At 42.0% G+C, this 16,776-nt stretch overlaps 1 protein-coding gene across 4 annotated transcripts in view; it reads right to left on the minus strand.

Annotated features, from left to right (window-relative positions):
* Positions 1 to 15,977, minus strand: part of CLCN4 (chloride voltage-gated channel 4) — a 68,403-nt gene extending 52,426 nt beyond the window's left edge. For 2 of the 4 annotated variants that reach the window (XM_084790587.1, XM_084790586.1), the window contains exons 1-2: positions 15,839 to 15,950; positions 3,108 to 3,168 (exon numbers count right to left, since the gene is read on the minus strand). Coding sequence is in view for 1 of the 4 variants with exons in the window: in XM_084790584.1 (XP_084646710.1) it covers positions 15,839 to 15,852 (14 nt within the window). In the remaining 3 variants the exon portion in view is untranslated. Of the gene's footprint in view, positions 1 to 3,107; positions 3,169 to 15,838 lie in introns of all 4 variants that reach the window. The other 2 variants (XM_084790585.1, XM_084790584.1) reach the window with 2 other exon arrangements.
* Between the last annotated feature and the right edge of the window lie 799 nt (positions 15,978 to 16,776).

Raw genomic sequence — 16,776 nt, forward strand, 5'->3', positions numbered from 1 at the left:
ATCTATATTATTGAGCATAATTTCTGTGTGTTCAGCCTCTCTGCCTTGTAACCAGGCGGGCTAATAGTTCCTGTCCAGGGCTAAAGTGTAAATGTTTGAAACTTTGTGAGACATGTGGTCAATGACAGGTTTATTCAACTGTGTGTTGTCATCCAAAAGGAGTGAGAGACCAGACACATCTTCACAACTATGGCTTTGGTCTAATAGAACTATATTTATGGACACTGAAATTCAAATTTCATATAATCTTCAATGTGTTACAAAATACTTTGCGGTTCTCAACAATATAAAAATGTAAAAACCATTTGAGTTCAAAAATAGAAAAATAAAAATCATTCTTATCTCAGAAGCCACAAAAAAAAACAGGTGGTAAGCTGGGTTTGGACTATGAAACAATATACTTAGCCTGCTCCTAGTCTTCTATCTGACTATAGAACTAAGTTCCAATGTGTTTGTCCACTCCACTATGGACAGATATTTGTTGTGATCCACTGGAACTAGTTCAAAGTTAAGCAGCCATAGTCATGCCTCATAGGTTAAATTAAGGGACAGAAGGAGGTCCCAGAAATGCCAATAAAGGACATCACTAAGATTTCAACCCTGCGGGGCTGGAGAGATGGCTCAGTGGTTAAGAGCACCACCTGCTCTTCCAAAGGTTCTGAGTTCAATTCCCAGCAACCACATGGTGGCTCACAACCATCTATAATGTAATCTGATGCCCTCTTCTGGCCTGCAGGTGTACATGCAGACAGAGCATTGTATACATAAACAAATAAAATCTTTAAAAAAAAAAAAAAAAAAAAAAGATTTCAACCCTGACATTACGAGATGATAAGAGGCAGTTCTTAATGCATGTACGTGCCTGTACACACACACACACACACACACACACACACAGAGAGAGAGAGAGAGAGAGAGAGAGAGAGAGAGAGAGAGAGAGAGAGAGAGAGAGAGAGAGAGAGCCTAAGGTTTCTTTGAGATTCTCCAACCAGAAGGATTTCCCACAACTAATTAATTCTTCCAGTTTCCAGTTGCCCAGGCTCATGAATAAAATATAATGGCTGTATTTCTCTAATAAAATATTCAAAGTCAGCATTAAAATTAACCTCTAGTGAACATCATAAGACTCAATAGGAATTCTAGAAGTACATAGTTGGAAGAGAGGAACTGAGACTATGCTCAGAGACAGGCCTAGGTTAGATGACATCTAAAAATAAGCATCCATCCCCCACAGGAAAAAACTTTTCATTTCTTACAGATTTTCTAGCCAGTCTCAATGATTAATCCACAAGCAGCCTTGAAAAGGTCTTTTTCTCGAAACCTACATGGTGGTTACATAAGGGGCTCAACTCAGAAGCTGGTACAGCCTCTGAGCTCATATATGGTATTACAACATATGGACACCAGAGGGAGCCTCTCAGGATTTGCTGGTTCAGCACCAACTGTGTAAACAACCAATTCCCTTTTGTTGAAAAAGATTTCCTCTCCATTGGGTAGATCTGGGTAGGAGACAGGACATTTTCCACAGTTGAGTGGAGAGTGAGGTCTGACTTTCACACGAACTCTGGTGCCTCATATTTGACCACGTCCCCTGGATGGGGTGGCACACAGAGGAAGGATAGCAGGCTACCAAGAAGAGACTATGTCCCCCCTATGAACATATACAGGGGGAAGAGGTCCCCCTCAGTCATAGTCATAGAGGAAGGGAGTAAGGGGAAAACGGGAGAGAGGGAGGAATGGGAGGATACAAGGGATGGGATAACAATTGAGATGTAATATGAATAAATTAATAAAAAATCTAAGCCTCAAAAAAAAAGAAAAGAAAAGAAAAGGATTTCCTCTTTTCCTCATTTTCTTTAAGTTATAACTCGACGAGCCTCACTGAAGCTTCTCTGCTTGGCTTGTAGGTCACCAGAAGTCCCAAACTGAAAGAGCCTGTGATAGGAACTGAACCCTAAGGAACAGGCACTGGTGTAATTGTCTCTCCAACTCATTGCAGTTTCTCTGTCCCCTTTAGTATCTTCTCTTCTAATCTGCTCTGACTCAAGTGCACGCTTAAACATGATTGCAAAAGATGGCTTTTAAACGCAGAATGGTGAGCCAAAATATCCAGACACATCAGAATACACACTATGTGATTCTATTTATAGAATATTCAGAAAAAAAGCAGAAGTAGGCTGTGATTCACCAGAACCAACAATTCGGTGGCAATTCTACAGAGAAAAGCAAAGCCACAAACAGTAAATGTCATGAAATGGATTAAGAGGTGATGCGTGAGACAATATGTTGTGTCCTGACAAGGGTGGCTGGGGGTGTCAGGGAACTGCTCTTAGACTCAGATATCAGATGTGGGAGCATCATCAGCCCACTGAATTTTGAACAGCCAGGCCAGCCAGTTCCTCATTCTCTACTTTGTTGTCTGGTGAAAGGAATATTGGGAGCTCACGCTGAATGAGGATGTCCCAGGTTGTCTTTACTCAAAGCCCGAGTCTCTGCACTCAACATAACAAAATGCTTAAATACTGTCACCCAGCACAAAGTAATCTTCACATTGCCCAACAGAATACTGTGCTTCTTTTGTTGGTTTGCTTGCTTGCTTGGTTTGTTTTCTGTTATTCCATACTTCAGACTGCCTGAAACTCACAGCAGCCCTACTGCTTAGCCTCTCGAGTGCAGATAGTACAGGCAGGCACCCACCATTGAGCACTTACTATTTCTACCTGTCAGAGTGCGTGGAAGCAAAATTAAAATTGCCACAGATGTTTTTAATGCAGTTGCAAATATTGCTCTAGCTATCTTCTTATACTTTTCATATTTGAAAGATTAAAAATAGAAACTTAAAAACAGTGAAGGGCCCAGACGGTGGTGGCTCATGTCTTTAATCCCAGAACTTGGGAGACAGAGGCAGATAGATCTCTGTGTTTGTGAAGCCAGCCTGGTCTCCAGGAGCAAGTTTTTCTACACAAAGAACCCTTGTCTAAACAAACAAACAAACAAACAAACAAAAACAGACAAAAATAGGGATGGGCCAGGTATGGTGGTCTATAGTACTAAAACCCAGGAACATCATAACAAAAGCAAGTTGAGGAGAAAAGCATTTATCTCACCTTACACTTTATAGACCATCAGCAAGGGAATCCAAGGCAGAAAGCCAAACAGGACAAAAACCTGGCGGTGGGAACAAAAGCAGAAGCCATGGAGGAACACAGCTTACCACTTTGCTCCCCATGGCTTGCTCACCACTGAGGATAAGCTGTTCAAGGATGGCACTGCCCAAAATGGGATTGGCCCTCCCAGATCAATCACTAATCAAGAAAATGTCCCCTAGACTTGCCAACAGGCCAACCGGATGGAAGAAATTCCTCCGTTGAAATTCCATTATCACATATGATCCTGGCTCGTATCAAGTTGACAAAAGAAACCAGAACAAGGAGACAAAGTAAAGTTGGGATTTTGAGGTCATCCTCCATTATATAGCAGGGTTTAGATTAATAGGTTATATGAGATTTAGTCTCAAAAAAATCAAAAAAGAAAAAAATGAAATATAACAGAGGGACCAGGATTTATTTTCTGCTTACAATATATTTTCTCTGTCTCTTTGTCTTTCCCTGTGTGTCTTTGCATCTCATGTTTCTCTCTCTGTCTTTCTGTCTCTAACACACACACGCACGCACACACACACACACACACACACACACACACACACACACACACACACACCAAATACAGAGCTAGGTAAGGTATGTGAGGCTTTCCTTCATCCTCAATCTTTATTGGGCATTCCTGCCACATTGCAAAGAAATTATAGACAAATCTGCACCTTGACCAATTTTGCCAATGGTTGTAATGTTGCATTTCAAGCATGTTACATGTGAACTGACTTGTACATGTGGCTCTGTTGTCCTTACCCAATTTATAGACCGATAACTATATCTGATGTATCCCACCCGTACCATTTAAACTCTTGTAGTAGGCTCTAGTTCATTTTCTAGTTGCATTTCTATATCTGACATAATTGTTTTGGAATCCAAGGACAGTGATTCTGTTCATGTGACATGCTTGAAATGCATGGTTGAGAGCCAGTGTGAACAATGACACTCAGAACTAGTGTAGAAATACCCCTACTCCCTTGCCCCTCCAAGTGGATAATTTAAGTAGCAACCACAATCTGGCAGCTTCTTAAACCAAGTATCAGGCCAACCCCTATTGTTCTCATGCAAATGGTGGAGGAGTGTGTGAATTCAACAGGGAAACTGGTTTTAAAACCTATTCAGCATGTTTGGGACCCTAGGTTCCACCCACAGTACTGTGCAATTATATAAAGCATCTCAGGAAGTATATTTTAGATAAATTTTGATGCAATAACTAGAACACTCTTTGTAGAAAATCTTGTTCTAAATGAAACAAGAAGCTCAATGAATCTCAAAACACAAAAGAAGAACCCAGACAATCAAATTGGCAACACCAGTGAAAATCAAGCTTCCTATCTCTATTTTTTCCTTATTTATTTTCATGTGATGTGTATGAGTGTCCGGCCTGAATGAGTCTGTGTACCACATATGTGCCAGAGGACGGTGTCAGATCTTTGAGACTGGAGTTACAGGCAATTATGAGCTGCCATGTGGGTGTTGTGGATCTAAGCCAGGCTCCTCTGGAAAAGCAGTCAGTACTCTTCACCACCGAGCCATCTCTCTAGCCCTAAACCAGGGTCTCCTAAAATCAGTGTGAGAGAAAAGATACACAGACAATAAGCAGCCAAATAAGTACACAAATGCCTTTACAGTTAAGGAACAGAGGGACCCTTGTCACAGACAGGCGGGAGGATCCATCTTAAAAGGTGTCTTCCCCAGGGATAGAAGCATCTCTCCTCACCTTGCTGCCTTGTGTCACCCCACCCCCAGCCATTTCAAATTCATCTTACTTTAAAAAGTTACTGTTGGGCTAGTGAGATAGCTCAAAGGATAAAACACTACCAAGCCTGGTAACTTGATTTTGATTCCAGGAGCCACATGGTAGAAGGAGAGAACCAACTCTTAACCAACTGTCCTCTAATAACTCATGCTATACATGCATGGATAAATGTATACACCCATGCATATGCAAATAAATAAGTGAATGAATGAATAAATAAATAATAAATAAATAAATAAATAGAATTTAAAGTTGCTGTCAGGGCCTGTGTGTCTAATGTTGCCTAATGTGCAAGAGGCCCAGGTTTGAATTTACCAGTAGTGGCCCATGCCTTTAATGCCATCCCATGGGAGATAGAGGCAGTGAGATCAGAAATTCGAGGTCATCCTCAGCAAAGTGAGTTTGAGGCCAGCCTGGGATATATGAGACCCTATCTGAAAATTAATAAACTTACAAGCTAATTAATTAAAATATTTTTAAATTGGGTTTTTTAAAAGTTCCTGTCAAATGTATCCTATGGACAAAATTGCATCAGGATGATGGAACGTCTGGTGGAGCTAGACACAATGTCATTGGGGTTGTGGAGGTCCCTGAAGATAGAGAAGAGGAAAATTGCTGTTTCCTTGGTTGTGCTGTTGAGTTAAATAGTCAGAGGCAAAGGATGACCATCAATTCTTCATAGCCCGGTATTCAGTTATTGGCTGGACTTTGTGTAAGTTTGAGACCAGGGCTTTCCTTATAGGAAGGCGAGTTTAACTTGACTTGAAGCCAGAGAAGAAGAAGGCTTGGGGCTAAGGATCACCCAGCAAAAAGAAGAAAAGTGGCAGAGAGAATGCAGTGGGGTAGCTCTCCCCTCATGAGGTTGAACTGGGGTTTGGCTAACACAAGAAGGCCATACAGAAAACTGCTTTGCAGATTCCCTAGGACTAGCTCAGGCTTTGGCTGAGATGCCTGCACACACACCTCAGGGTGGTCACGGAAGCCTGTACTTTACGCTGACCCAGCAGTTCTCCCAGGACTCTGTGGCCTAGTTGTGTTTGTTTACTTCTCAGATTTTAGTTCCTGGTCTGGGTTGATTTGGCTGAACATGAGGCTTTACTATTCCTCCTACTGAGGAAGCCTGGGAGGTGCTTGTTGGCCTAAAAGGACTTTGTGGTCAGGATATAGGAAGGCTTTACCATAGTGAGGTATTCTTCCTCATAGCTTAGGAACCTCATAGCTCACCAACCCTGTCTCTCCCATCATCTCAGCCACATTAGCCGTGTTCTCTGTGCTGTGGCCAGTCTGAGGAGACAGTGGGGATCCATCAAGGCTGGGTCTGATGCCCTGCATGCAACCTTGACAAAATCACTAGTTATTGGTGTTTGTTAATTTTTTTATGAGTGAGAGTATCACAGGGAAGCAGAAAACAGATTGTGGTTAAAATTTGCCAGGAAAAAAAAAGTTATCAAAAGGCCAATATGAGGAATGCCAGGACAGGAAGGGGTGCAACTTCCAGGATACAGGGCACAACTTCCCTGCAGCACTCTTTGGCACTGTTATGGTTGAATTCTATCCACCTCCAAATTCCTCTGTTGATGTTCCAGCCATCAGTATTTTAGAGTGGGACCATATTTGGGGGAAAGGTCTTTACAGAAATAATTAATTTGAAATAAGGTCATTAAGATGGAGCCCTAATGCAAGACATAATATGGGCACAGAAACACATACAAACGTAAGAGGACAAACCAGGGATAGACCTTCAGGAGATTATTTCCTCCTAGCCCTCAGAAGGAAACAACCCCACCCACAACTTGATCTGACTATGGAAGAACTTATTGTTATCTGAACAGTATATGATCCTCTGTTATAGCAGCCCAAGCAATAAATCCAGTATAGCCAGGTTTTGTGTGGATGTGTTTGCCTTTGCCCACCAGAGAGATGAGAAGATAACCCAAGTGTCTTTGGGAAACTGCTTCCACACAGTTGAGGAGAAACACTGCTCCCAATACCCATTCAATGTAACCTGGGAGCATCCAGATCCTAAAATGATCATGGCCTGTCAAGCAGTGCAAAAAGCCTTGGGGCCTAGGCTCTATGCAACCCACTTCTGGTAGTATATAAGAGCTATGTTATTTGCTGTTTCAGTTAATGTATCTTAACAAAGCCCCAAGGTAACAATTCTTGATTCATAGAGCACCGGGAGTCCTACAAGTTTAATGTGTACGAAGTATTTAGAAGAGCATTTTAAGCCACATACTCATTATTGTTGTTGTTTTGAGCTTTTTCTTTTTGCTGTTATTGGAAGGTGTCTATGGGGAAATTCTAAAATGCTGACTCTTGGCAACAGCAACACAGAGACCTCACAGCCCATCCCCCTCTCTCTTGGTGAGGGTGGAGAACACTGAGTTGATTGTGTCACCAGAGGCCACATGAGGTTGGCCTGATCTCCTTTCCAACACACAGGCTAGGTTTCAAAATGGGACAAATAGCTGCGTGGGCCTGGGGCTGTAGGAAGCCTGCCATGCCACACACCAGCCTGCTCAGTCTTGTGTAAGGCAGACAGGGGGTAGCAGGGTACAGAAAGTACTGGTAGACAGGGAAGAAGGGGGAGGAGGTAACCGGAAGTGAACATCCCCAAGCTCTGTGTATTACAGGTTCGTAATATATTAACATTTTGAAACAGGAGCAGTTTAATTCTCCTATGCTTGTATGTACTCCTTTGTTTCCAGCCTCCCTCTGTTTGAGACTGTCTCCTCTTTGGTCCTCTGGCTCTCAGATACTTACTAAGTAGCTAATGGGGAGCAATTATTGTTATCACCAGTCTAATGTTTGGAGAACTAGCTGCAGAGATGACAGCATCATACCCCCTCACCATCCTAAAGTTTCTACAACTTTGCCACCTGGTAATGACTGGAAACATTTTAGAATGTCATATATCGAGTGCTTGGTATGTAGATAGATGCAGGTGAGGGGAACTGTTAAAAAGCCTATACTGCCTCCACCATAAAGAACCCTGCAGCCCCAGCGGGTGTGATGGTACATAGCTGTAATACTAGTATTTGGAAGATTCAGGTAGGAATACTGTAAATTTAAGGCCATCCTGGGCTAAAAGTCTGAGATCCTGTCTCTAAAACAACAAAACCAAAACAACTGCACAGCCTCAAATATAAATAGTATCTGTGGTGCCTGAGAACCAGGAGGAGCCAGTCCAGAGCAGGAGTGGGTTCAAGTTGTGTCTAACCCCAGAAACCTCATCTCTAGTGCAGAGAGAGTGAGGACCACTCCCTCCCCTGTCCTGGGCCTACATGTCCTGGAGCAAGTAGTCCTGTGCTTTCCACATTTGCCCACACCAGAGAAGTCACATAGTTCCAGCCAGGTTAAACTTCCCTTTTCCTTATAAGGTCATGTCCAGTAAGCATTTGGAATTTTTCTTCGTGCAAGTAAGGCATTCCCAGCACCTTGGCCCCAGCCAATGATGTACACTCACTCCAAGAGCCTCTACCCACTCCCAAAAGGTTTCAATAGCCTTTGTTCCCCCCAATTATATGAGCTGCTCGATGAAGCATGCCTCCTGAGAGTTGTTCTTGTCATGATCACTGGCTGCCTGAAGTCTCCATCATTTCTGGTCATTCCCAGCTTGTTCTCTCTCTCAGGGCACTAGTCTAGATTTCAGACAATCATGCCATTAAGGGATAAGGATCTGCAAGTTTCAGGAGTTCCTTGTTTTTAATAGCTAAGTAGTATTCTGTAGTATAAATGTACCACAGTTTCCTTATCCATTCTTCGACTGAGGGACATCTAGGTTGTTTCCAGTTTCTGACTATTATGAATAAGAGTGCTATGAACATGGCTGAGAATATGTCCTTGTTGTGTGGTGGGGCACCTTTTGGGTATTTTCCAAGGAGTGGAATATGGATTGAACTAGAAATGATCATCCTGAGTGAGTTAACCCAGACCTAGAAAGACATACACGGTATACACTCATTTATAATTGGACACTAGAACAACAGAGATGTCCCCTGAAAGTCTTCACTTAGCCAGAGATTGGGATAGATACTGGGACTTCCTATTGGGACTCTAGGTGACAGAGGTAAGGATGAATGTGAAAATAGAAGGATCCAGAGGGTCCAGGAACCCTACAAGAAGACCATCAAAGCTGGTGGACTGGACCCAGGGGCGTCTGCTCAAACTACTGTACCAATCAAGGACAATGCATGCACTAAACGTAGAAACCCCTATTCAGATCTAGCCAAATGGACAGTACATTCTCCACAGTTGTGTGGAGAGCAAGGAGTGACTACGACATGAACTCTGGTGTCCCCTATTTGACCACTTCCCCTTGGTGGGGAGACCTGGTGACACTCAGAGGAAGGGTAAGCAGGCTACCAGGAAAAGATCTGATAGGCTGTGATTTTATAGTGAGGAATGAGGTCCCGCTCTGTCACAGACCTAGGGGAGGGAAAGAGGATGAAAGAAGGAGGAGGATAGGAAGATACAAGTGAGGGGATAACAATTGGGATGTAATCTGAATAAATTACTTAAATAAAAATTTTTAAAAGGAGGAGAAGGATCAAAGTGGGAAAAAAACAAGTTGAAAAATCCTGGTCTACACACAGAAGAGATGCAAGCAATAGTTGCTGGATTAAAATGTTATTAAAAAGGTTGGAGGGATGACTTGCTGAGTAAAAGCATCTGTCATGAAAATATGAGGATCTGAGTTGGAATTCCCCAAAACACATAAAAGCCAGATATATAGCATGAACATTTGTAATGCAAGCATCTATAATCCCAGCACTCCTTTAGTAAGATTGGAGATAGTGACAGGAGAATCTCCAGAAGCTTGTGAACCAGCTGGCCTGGTGTGTACAGTAAATAAGCAACAAAGAGCTTGTCTCAAACAGGATGGAGCATGAGGCCCGACACCAAAGGTAGCCCTCTGACCTCTACACATATGCCCACATTCATACACTTTAATACACTCTTGTGCATGCACGCACATACACACACTCAAAATAAAATAAGAATAAACAACAATGTTGCTAAAGTGTTGAGTGGAGAAATGAATGAATGAATTCCTGAGATTCACATCTTATGGAAATGCTTTTGTAGTACTCATAGATGGCTTTTTCTTGGGACATTAATGCATTTGGGTTTTTAAATGATGTGTATGGGCATGTGTCCTTTTGTAGGTACGTGCAGGTGCTCACAGAGGCCAGAAGTGGATATTGAAGCGCTTAGAGATGGAGTTACACGTAGATATGAGCTTTTTGATGTGGATGCTGGGAGCTGAACTTGAGTCCTCTGGAAGAGCATTACTTGTTCTTAATCATTAAGCCATCTCTGCAGCTGCTTGTAGCAGTTTTGTTGTTTTGAGGCAATGTCAAACTAGATAGCTCAAAGCTGGCCTGGAACTCATTATGTAGCCCAAGCTAGCTTCAAACTGTCAATCCTCCCACCATAGCCTTCAAAATGCACCACTACACCCAGCATATAACTTGGGTTTACACTGAAATACTGTTTAATGAGCACCTTCTCTGAGCTCACATCACTAAAGAAGACAAACATGGTGCCTACCTTAACAGACTGCAAAAGTAACAAAAGACATGACAATTTTTCATACATAGCTCTATCAAAACTGGATGATTGATCATGGGCATCTACTCCTCAGATGTACATTCTAGAAATTGTTTTGATTTTGAAGCTTACTTCTAACATCTAAATACTATTTGTTTCTTCTCAGAGGACTGTTTCCTCTTTAGAGTTTTTCTGTTTTTCCCATAATACCATAATAACTGATTGTAATAGATTGCCCAATCCACCTCTCTATCAATCAGCACTGGTTCAGTAAATTCCTGTACTGGCCATGGGATGGAATGACTATGAATAGGTAGATACAAATTAGTCTTCCAACAATAGCTCAGGTACTGCTCCACTTATATCCTGTTTTCCCCTTTTGAGACAAGGTCTCACTCTACAGCCTAGGCTATCCTGGAACTCACTCCATGCTGGCCTCAAAGTCTTCACAATCCTGGTTGTACAAGTTTAGTTCTTATCTTGCTCTTTACAAGAAAATGAAATGAGTTACTGCTATAACAGAATGAATTTCAGAGACGTGTAGAGTGAAAAGAGCTGGATGCGAAAGTGTATTTTATGATTCCATCTATAGGAAATCCAATAATAAGCAAACCTATGCTAATAGGAACTAGAATAGCAATGGCTACTCTAGCAAGTGGGACAAGATAGTGTCCTTGGAAGGTCTAGTAATGTTCAGTGTATAGAGTTACCAAAACTAATGGAAGCAATCTCCTTGCATCTGACTTTTTTGTGTATATTCATTTAAAATATGTAGATTTATTTATTTTTGATGTACATGTAAAATATATGTATGCATATATGTATTGCAACTGGTACCCATAGAGATCAAGAGAATGTGAGATTCCCTGGAACTGGAGTTACAGACAGTTTGAACTGGCATATGGGTACTAAGGAGTAAACCTAGGTCCTCTGCAAGTCCTCTTAAGACAGGGAAGAAAAGAGGCAGGTGATAACATATTATATAGATGGATGTATCTGTACAGGCACTTTCTGAAATAGCATATAACCAGATTACCTATGGGTGGTTGCCTTGGGAAAGAAAGGGCGCAAGAATATAAGGGACCTAAATAGTCTTTGTGTAACATGGAAATTGTTACCATGTCTATAAATTCCCATTTCAACAAAAATAAGTTATTATTTTTAATATGAAACTAATGTCATGATCTGTAAATGAAGCACACTCTTGAAAATGAGAAAGAAAATGTCTGCTGGGCTGTTTCTGGGAAGATAATTAGGCAAAAGACTGATAATGAGCCTTTCCAATGTCTAACACACCCGCTGGCTGAGCAAGGAGTATCAGTGCTACAAGGCACTGAGAGTAATGTAGTTAGGAGAGTAATTCTTGTATCTTCTACTTAAACACATATTAAAGAGATCTCAAAAAAAAACCAATAAAATGTTTAAATTGCTTTTATCATGGCATTTATCTCTAAGTACTATAACAAGCATCTCCAAAAAATAAGACCCCATCCATAAACATATGTATGATCTATCTGTTGCTGTGTAGCAAATTACCCAAAACACAGCAGCAGGAAATAAGATTATCTTATTTTGTGTCCTGCTTTCCTTTCTTGATGTGGTGATACACTACCTTGACAAAAACAACTTTAAGGGAGAAGTTGATCTGGCCTACAATTCTAGATTATAGTCTATCCCTGCAGAAAGCCCAAAGCAGCAGGAAATTGAAGTAGCTACTTACATCCAGGGGCAGGGAAAAAATAAATGCATGAATATTTATTGCTCAGCTCATTTTCTCTACTTTTATGCAGTTCAGGGACCAAACCCTAGGAATGATTCTGTCCACAGTGGGTGGGTCTTCCCACATCAATTAATGAAATCAAGACAATCTCCTCACATGCCTACTGGTCAACCCAATCTGGATAATTCCTCCGTGACACTCTTTTCAGGTGATACTGATTGTGTCATGTGAACAATTAAAACTAACCTTTATAGAGTTTGACACATGAATCTTGGTGCACCTGAGCTAAGTGCAGGGGCCCCAGGTCTCTCAGAAGACTGCCACCACCTCATATCTGAGCTGTGGCTGAGAGATTTGCTGCCAAAGTGCACTCATGCCACAATTGGTTCTGGCTTCCAATAGAAGTCAGAACTGCTCAAGACATAGTGTCTCCCTCCTGTGCTAGAGTGACTCAAGAGAGAACACATACCCAAGACTAAGGCTTTAGTTCTTTATACCCTAGTTTCAGAAGTGCCATGTCTCTGTCTGAGACATTTTATATCCACTTGAACCACTGGGTGTGGCCCAAATGTGGAGGAAAAGGATTATGCAAGATTGTGCCCAGCAAGAGTAAAAATCTCAGATTCATATTTACCAAAGCAGCACTAGTCTCTTTGTATCATCTGATAGCCACACACATAACTCTTCAACTGTCCCCCAAATGTTTATTGCATGTTTGTTCTGGCTGGAATACAAGTAAAGGCCACAAATTGTATTAGGCTCTTTGGTCTCTTAAGCATCATTTTATGAATAATACCCTCGTGCCCTCATTATAATCTGCTTTTATGATACTGAATTATGAAGAGGCAAGACCAGAGAGCCCAGGGAGACGTCCAAGCCTTCTGAGGCAACAAGAGTTGAAATGGCCTACTCTGGATGGAAGAGGAACTACCGGGACTCAGGAGAAAGACTCCCGAGCAGAAAGTGGCCTGGGGAGTAGATACGGCCAGCTGTTGCCATCCTAGATTGCAGCAGCAGCCTGTTTTACTAGTTTCACTAAAAGCAACCTATTACCTGAGGATTAGGCCAGGGGAGGAGGTTCAGACAGACATGAGCTGATGAGAAAAGGATAGAAGGGGACAAGGAATTATTTTCAGGTTCTTCTAACCCTCACTGAACATATTTCCCACATGGCAACAGCACTGGGATCACAGTTTCATGTCTCCTAGGATGTTCCTATTTCACCCTTCTTCCATCGAGCTGGCCCTTTCTAAACATGAGGATGTAGGACCAGCAGGGAAGCGTTGGCATCTATTCTGAGATGAGAAATGATGTAGCCCATTGTCTACCCTCATAAGTGACAAAGCTAGACCTTAAAAACACATAGTCCTATCCTAAAACTTTAAAGCTTACATGCATGGCTGCCCTAAGGTACCTGCCAGAGTGCTGGTAGCAGGCAGTCATTTTGGCCTCCTCATAGCTTTGGGGACACCATTGCCACCCTTACTTCACCATATCTGGCCTCAGAAGAAAGTGTCTCACTCCATCCTTCAGATACCTCCAGGGCAGCCTGTCATTCTCAGCCTTGTAGAAGAGAAGGAAAGTGTCGTCACTGGACACTTTATGCCAGACTGGCCCTTACTGTGTACACAGGTTTGCTAGGCAGATACGTCCCAGCAGATTTCATCCCTTGATTGCCTCATGTCTGTTTCTTAAGTCGCCAGCATTCACTTTTGTATCAGTTCAGGCCCACACTACAAATGTCATGCAAGCCTCCTTTCTCGTCTTCCTTTGGACCAGGGGCTTCACATTGAACAAATCATAAGAAAGTAAGTCCTGGAATGTTAGAGCTGGAATAACATTTAAAGAACATCTATGGGTTGAGACTATGACTCAATGGTAGAGTGCTTACCTAATATACAGTGCATAACCTTGGATTTCAACCCCAGTACCAGGGGTGGAAAAAAGAATAAACTTATCATCTATATCAGTAACTCCTAACAAAGGTCAATGGAATACTTAAGCAGGTAACAATTTGTCCGCTGCATTTTGGATTGTCACAACTAGAAGTAACATCTTCATACTGGCATCTTTAGGCAGAGGCCACAGTCTAGGGAAAACATCCTACAGTGACTCAGATGCCCTTCGTGGCATCCTGAAGTTAAAAAAACCTCTAAATTCCTTTGTTACTTTCTGAAGGAGACTGCTGAGGTATGAAAATATAATAGTGACTATTTCAAGGTTATACAGCTGCAAATCCAGAAGTAGCTTCAAGTGTTTATTCCACCTGCCTCCATCACCTACTTTACTCTGTCAAGACATGGCTGGGGAGAAGAAAAGGTGGGGACCCAAGGATGCTTTTCTTTTGCTTTAGAGATGGAATCTAGGGTCTCTCAAATATGAAACACATTACCCACCACTGAGCTGCAATACTGTTAATTTAATATATGTAGCCAACGTAAATCAAAGAAGGAAAATCACAATAAACAAATCATGAAGGACACAGTAGCCTATCAGGATATCTCCAAATATGAACAAAACACCATCTTCAATTATCAGTTTGAATAGAACTGTTTCACCAAAGTTGCTAGTGGATGGGATCCTTCAGAGGGTAAGTTCCAGTGCTGATGCCTCAGCTTCTGGAGACATCAGGGTTTCAGGAGAGAATGTTACATTCTCCTCTTTAGGATACCCACGCAAGTACTGGCCACAGACCAGAAGAAAGGAATATAAACAGGGTTGGTGGGAAAGAGGGCATTAACTCCTTCCCCCCCCCCCACATGCACACACAGGCTGTCATGCTGGGCCTGAAGTCACCTGACCCCTCCATCTGCCGCTGAGTCATCAAGCCCCTGCCTTCAGTGAGCTAATTATGCAGCAAAGCAATTAAGAAGAATGCTGGAAATTCTAAAAGGTCTGGAATGTCTCCAATCCCCAGCTCTTGTTAAGGATTATTTTGATCTTAGAGATATAGCCATGTTTTATACTGGCCTGTTATCTTTGCAAACTACATTTACTATATTTTATTGACTGCTATTATTTTTAAATCTACTGAAAACACCTGCCTGGGGAAAAAAAACACATTTAAATGCTATAGCCTTGCAAAACAATGTAAAAACGATTTAGACTGCACATCTGGCCTTGTTATTGCAGCTAAGAAGTTGTCATTCCCAAGCAAGTTTTTGCTTTGAGTGAAATTAGGCTCACTGCTGAGAAGCAATCTCTGTGAGAACAATTAATAAAGATGCCTTTATAGAGCCAGCACAATGGCAGGAGGAAAATGGTTTATGGTTATCTTTTCAAAAGCAGCTCTTTCTCTTGGTCTCTGTCCTTAGAATATATGTGTTGTAGTCGGTGCACATTTCTCTCCCCCTCCTAGTAAGAGGCTTTTATCTTTCTATCTGCCCTCTGGCCACTTTCTGCAGGTGTGCACGCCAAGACCCAACTCATGCAAGGACCTGCACTAGGCCACTCCTCATCTAATGCTTCCAACAGCAAAAGAAGCAGGAGGAAGCAGCTGTGGGCAGCAGGCGTTGCAGCAGCCGAAGGAAGGCCCTACTTCAGTTTTAAGGGACGCTGCCAGAGCAACACACCTCCGACCCGGGCTCCACCTGCAGCGACTGTACAGCCCTGAGCGCCAGGAAGGGCACCCAGGCACCGTGCACCCCTTACCTGCAGTGCCGCATCTTGCAGCGTGGCCGTCCACCTGGACAGCATCCTAGAGCATCCTTTCTTCAGCGCGTCTGCTGCTAGCGCTGTGACATCATCAGGAGGCGGGCTCCGCTCTGCCACGTGACGTCTTTGGAGTCCTGCGGCTGGAGCAGAACCAGAGGTCCGAGGGTGGAGTAGGAAGACACTAAATATTCCAGAAGAGGCAGGTAACAGTCAGTCTAACCCCCTTTCAGGGCGTTTGTCTTGATGCATGTCTATTGATTGGCCTCATTGGGAAAGTTTTGGCAAACAGCACTCAGAAGCAATCGACATTATTACAGGCTCCAGGCATGTAATAGGATTTCAAAAAAGGTAGCAATAAGGAGATTATTGTGGAAAGGAAGACAATCTGGTATTCTACTTTATCAGATACAATAGAGAAATATCTTTTACGAAAATCATAATGACACCTGAAATAGACCATGCATGAACACACTGCACTAAAGGATTGGTGTTCTAAATTATACGCCAAATATTACACTAAAGCAGTTCTTGATGTAATATTCTACTAATTCCACTTTAAGTTATGACTAATACTTTAAGTTACTCCCAGTAACTGCATTACATTTGTTCTATTTGCTAGGGAAAAAACAGTGGCACCATATGTTAATTCTATTTACTGTAATAATATTTGATTATTTAAAATACAGCACTATTGAGAAAACACAACAGTATGTGTCTGTGCTTATTTTTCTTGACTCCTGGGGTAAGACATTTCATCTCTCAAGTATGTGTTTGTCGAAAACAACTCGTTATTTCAGGTTGTCTAATTTTACTGACATTTTGAAGAAGTGAATCACTTTACTGTTATAATGTACATTGTCAACATTTTTCATTCACAGTAAAACAGCCTTTGCTTAAAAATTTTTAAATATTCTGCGATCAGTTCATAAATTGGA

Source organism: Acomys minous (assembly GCF_964271855.1).
Source record: "Acomys minous genome assembly, chromosome: 7".
NCBI lineage: Eukaryota > Metazoa > Chordata > Mammalia > Rodentia > Muridae > Acomys > Acomys minous.